This window comes from Gavialis gangeticus, unplaced genomic scaffold (assembly GCF_001723915.1).
Source record: "Gavialis gangeticus isolate Ggan-Ray unplaced genomic scaffold, GavGan_comp1, whole genome shotgun sequence".
NCBI classification, from domain to species: domain Eukaryota; kingdom Metazoa; phylum Chordata; order Crocodylia; family Gavialidae; genus Gavialis; species Gavialis gangeticus.
The window spans coordinates 20817339-20821360 of record NW_017728998.1 but is presented as its reverse complement, the minus strand read 5'-3'; the positions used below and the strand labels follow the sequence as shown (position 1 = coordinate 20821360).

General features: G+C 37.2%; 1 protein-coding gene across 3 annotated transcripts in view; it reads right to left on the bottom strand.

Moving 5' to 3' along the window:
• The window catches only part of PEPD (peptidase D), a 284355-nt gene that overhangs the window by 221890 nt on the left and 58443 nt on the right, over positions 1–4022 (bottom strand). For 2 of the 3 annotated variants that reach the window (XM_019505586.1, XM_019505587.1), the window contains 2 exons: positions 2784–2831; positions 1272–1333 (listed from right to left, as the gene is read on the bottom strand). The exons of the other annotated variant lie outside the window; for it this stretch is intronic. In XM_019505586.1, coding sequence (XP_019361131.1) covers positions 1272–1333; positions 2784–2831 — 110 coding nt within the window. The remainder of the gene's footprint in view (positions 1–1271; positions 1334–2783; positions 2832–4022) is intronic. 3 annotated transcript variants of the gene reach the window in all.

The following is a 4022-nucleotide window of genomic DNA, read 5'->3' as shown; positions in this document are numbered from 1 at the left end:
TGGTAAAAAAGCTACAGCAGAAAGATGTGCAGCATACAGCATTAGGACGCAAACAGTTTTTCTTGTTTGTTTTTTAAAAGATTCTGCAATATTTTGTATTCATTGTACAATGGTCCTAAAAGGTACAGAGTCCATAATTTTAGTACCCATGTTTTTCCAGTGTCCATGCTCTTGACAAACTGGTTAAGTTTCCAGTCAGGTTGTGAAAGAGAACAAAAGTAATTAAGTAATCATATTCCAGATCTCATTTCATCCGACAAAGAGGACAGGCTATCCCAAGAGAAAGCACACTTATGTGACCTTACAAAATGAGTGTCTAGAATTATAGGCAACAGCAGCCAATTCTGTGAAATAACATGATCATCTCAGTATTAGTATGATCTGCTGTGGACAGAGAGGTAGATGAAGGAAAATACAACAGGATGACTTAAAGCCAAGGATCACAAAAAGGCCACCCACTCATTATCTCAGACATAGCATTTATTTTAATAGCCTTGCAGACAGTTTGAGAAGGGTTTTTATGCATATTTTAACTAAAAAGATGATAAAGTTTTAGGATATTATAACCTAGCACAGACGAGGGCATTTGATTCAAATTCAAACCATCATCCTCAAATCAGAGAAAAAGTCTATGATAAATCATTCCAATTGCTCTAGGAAATAAATAACTATTTTTCGTGTGAGCTTCTACTTCACAGAACTGCAGCTAAGAATTTTTTTTATAGGCAGTAATTTAAAAAAATCAAAATCTATGAATTAATAAAAAAGGTCATATTTATGTAGAAACAGAATCTCTCCCTCCTTTATACATTGTACTACTGTGTCTTTTCAGAAGGGTGGATGTTCCAAAAGTCTTTGTTGTATAAAGCATTTTACATAAAAGAATAAAATATGGTAACCACTCAGTAGAAACTATATCTTGAGCAAGTGCTAGAATAGAGCCAAGTACTCATCGTCAAGAAATGTAAGGGGTTTTTAAATGTGTAAGGAGCATATAAAGAAACATATGTATGAATCTCTGCTATTTCTAAGATAAATTGAAAAAGATTTCCAAATACCCATTTAAAATAAAAGGAAACCTGTATTTTATTCAGAAGTAAAAGTTAAATCTTTGGATTTGAACAGAAGCCTGAATCAAAAACAGGTTTGCTATTTTATATAAAACATTGCATCTTTCATAAGCAAAACCATGATATATTTTAAAACGTAAAGTGAAAACAACAAAAATTACTCAACAATCAGTATTTTAAAAAGATACCCAAGTCACTTACTGACTGATTCCTTCAAATGATGCTTCCCTGGAGACATGTCCACTATCAGTGTTAATACCACGCTAGAAGAGGAAGATGAAAAGAACTATCACTGTGTCATAAAGACAAGTACTCAAAAATTAAAGAACCCCATTTTGTAAGGCTTTTTGGAAATCCTACATGTAAATAAAATGCACATCAGGAGGAAGGATCCTGGATCTTTTACTTATCAGGTTCCTCCAAGATCGAGTTGAAAGCTGGGTGCCTGCAGACCACTGGGTCTACACCAGAGCTAGTTCAAAACTGGCACAGTGCTGGGGATGAGACCAATAATCAGCAAGCTATGCGTGTTAAAGATTGAAGTAAACATTAACATGCAACTGCTCAGAACATATTCTAACTTTAATACTGCACAGATTTAACGCATACTAAAGGTGTCCAATGTAACAAGGCCCTCAAAACTCTTCCAGTTAAAGTAGAGAAAAACAATGCCTTGTACTTCACTACGTAATAAGGGGTTCCTAATAAAAGAGCCAGACAAGTGAAAAGAAGAAACCTAATAACTATCTCTGCATCAAATCTGCTGCATTAGATAACAGCTAGAGGCCAACAACCCCTTGCACCTACAACTCAGAGCAAGCATTCAGGTTCTCCAGATAGGAAGAGCAAGGCATGGCATATATCTCCTGGGGGAAAGGGGCCCGGGAAAAAAAACTGAGGTCCCCATCGCCAAAACAACCCCACTGAGAAATGAAAAGGCTGCTCTGAAAACACTTAAGCAGTGTTAAAGTTAAAACACGCTGTCAGCAGTTGCACATTAAGGGTTAATATTTCTGAACTGTACAATTCTGATTTGCAACTAGAGGGCTGGCAATCAGGGGCCTAGATAGAAGCCAGGGAACCTGGGCTCTATCCCTACTTGAGGGGAAAGGAAGGGGCTGGGAGCAGTGCATCCTGGGCTGCTGGAGGACTGAAAATTACTTGTTTTATCTTTGTGAAGCAGACTAAAGTTACCCTAAGAAAAGCTAGCTAGCACAGCCCAGAGTTAACCCTCATCTGAAGTGGTGTAACTTGGAGCTGCTCAGAGGGCAGTTAACATGACTTAACAAGCTTTAATATGCAGAAGTGCTTTAAGTGCCCTCAGTATGGTTCAAGTGTAGCATGGAACTTCACCCCATGGTCAGAACACTAGGAGAAGGTGAGAGTTGAACTTATTTTTTGATGCATAGGAGGGAAGTGAGGTGGGTAACAAAAAGGTTTATTGCAATTTATGAGCAAAATTACTAGAACACAAATAAGGATCACAGCAGCAGGGCACAGTAAAGGAAGGACGAGATTTAGCAACCAACCAAGCAGGAAGAGAAGGGAAAGGTTGGTCAGTTATATGAAGATAACTGGCCAAGAATTAGGAGCACTGACGGACTTATCCTTCTTGATGGGAAGGGAGGGAGAAGCTATATTAGACTATAATTAATTCATCACTTTGTTGAAGATAAACAGATGAAATGTTCTCCGGGAATAAATATTACTTACCAAAGTAAGGAGGACAGAAGGTTTCTTTGAAGCCAAGACACTGGATATCTAAACAGAAGTTTACAGTTACAATACTTTTCATTATTTTAACTGTGGAAAATTTCCTAACAACAACATATTATATGCAGCAATCTTAGAAACATTTCAGCTTACTAAGAGAAACCATACTTTCTATATTCTGTTTGTCAGATAAAGAAGACAATACAATATGGGGAAAGTATGTATCAACAGTTTCATTGCCATAAAGAGAGAACTTAAAAAAGGGCTGGGCACCAGAGCGCAGTCATATTAACATGCTTAATTGTAATGGATTTACTATAACATGCCCCATCCATCAGTAACTTCATATCAATTAAAGGAACAGCAGGATTGGAAGCCTCATCACCTTAAAAGGTGGCAAAGTAATTTCATTTTGGCACTACACCTCCACACAGCCTCCGTGATGAATAAAGACATTTCTCACTTTTTCCAATTTAAAAGATGATTTTTTTCCATTCCCCACATGCATTGCTGTGCAAAAGACACACAAGACAGGGGAAATGGATTAATCAGATGGAGGCAACAGTCATACCAACTCTACAAAGTGCTGTCAAGAGCACAAAGTAAACAAACAGGAAAGGAGAGAAAAAGAATTATCTGATCTCCTTCTAATACAGTAAGCTTAAGTGTCACTTTTGAAAATAATTGACCAAAAATGTTGAGACAGAAGTGCAATTTTTTTACGTTGGTGGTGTCCTTTTACGTCTTACATGTAGCAGCTGCATTGTACAATTAAACCTGATGTCATTCGTGTTTTGAAAGGGAAATAGCTCAGAAAATGTTCTTTAAAAAAAAGCCAATAATGGAACATGGAAATTAGGAATCAGGAACCGGTGCATCGTTAATGCTCTACTATATTAATGAAGTACACATTAATTGTTTTTACATTATCGTGTGCTGAATATTTATTGTAGTTCACACTTGGTCATCTTTCACTTACTCCACTGTCTCCAACACCCCAGCTTCTTTCGCCATCTTTCTCTCATTTATAATTTGAGACTACAATATGTCTTTCATTTCCGAAGAGACCGTGCACTTCTCAATATATTCCACTTCTACACCATCATTTTTTTTAAAGATACAGCATTCTTATTTCCATATAATGCCTGGCATCACAGTGTAGCATGATTATGCCAACTTTACAGTCCAACTTGGTGGTGGCTGATGACAGAACAAGGAACAACGGTCTCAAGCTGCAGC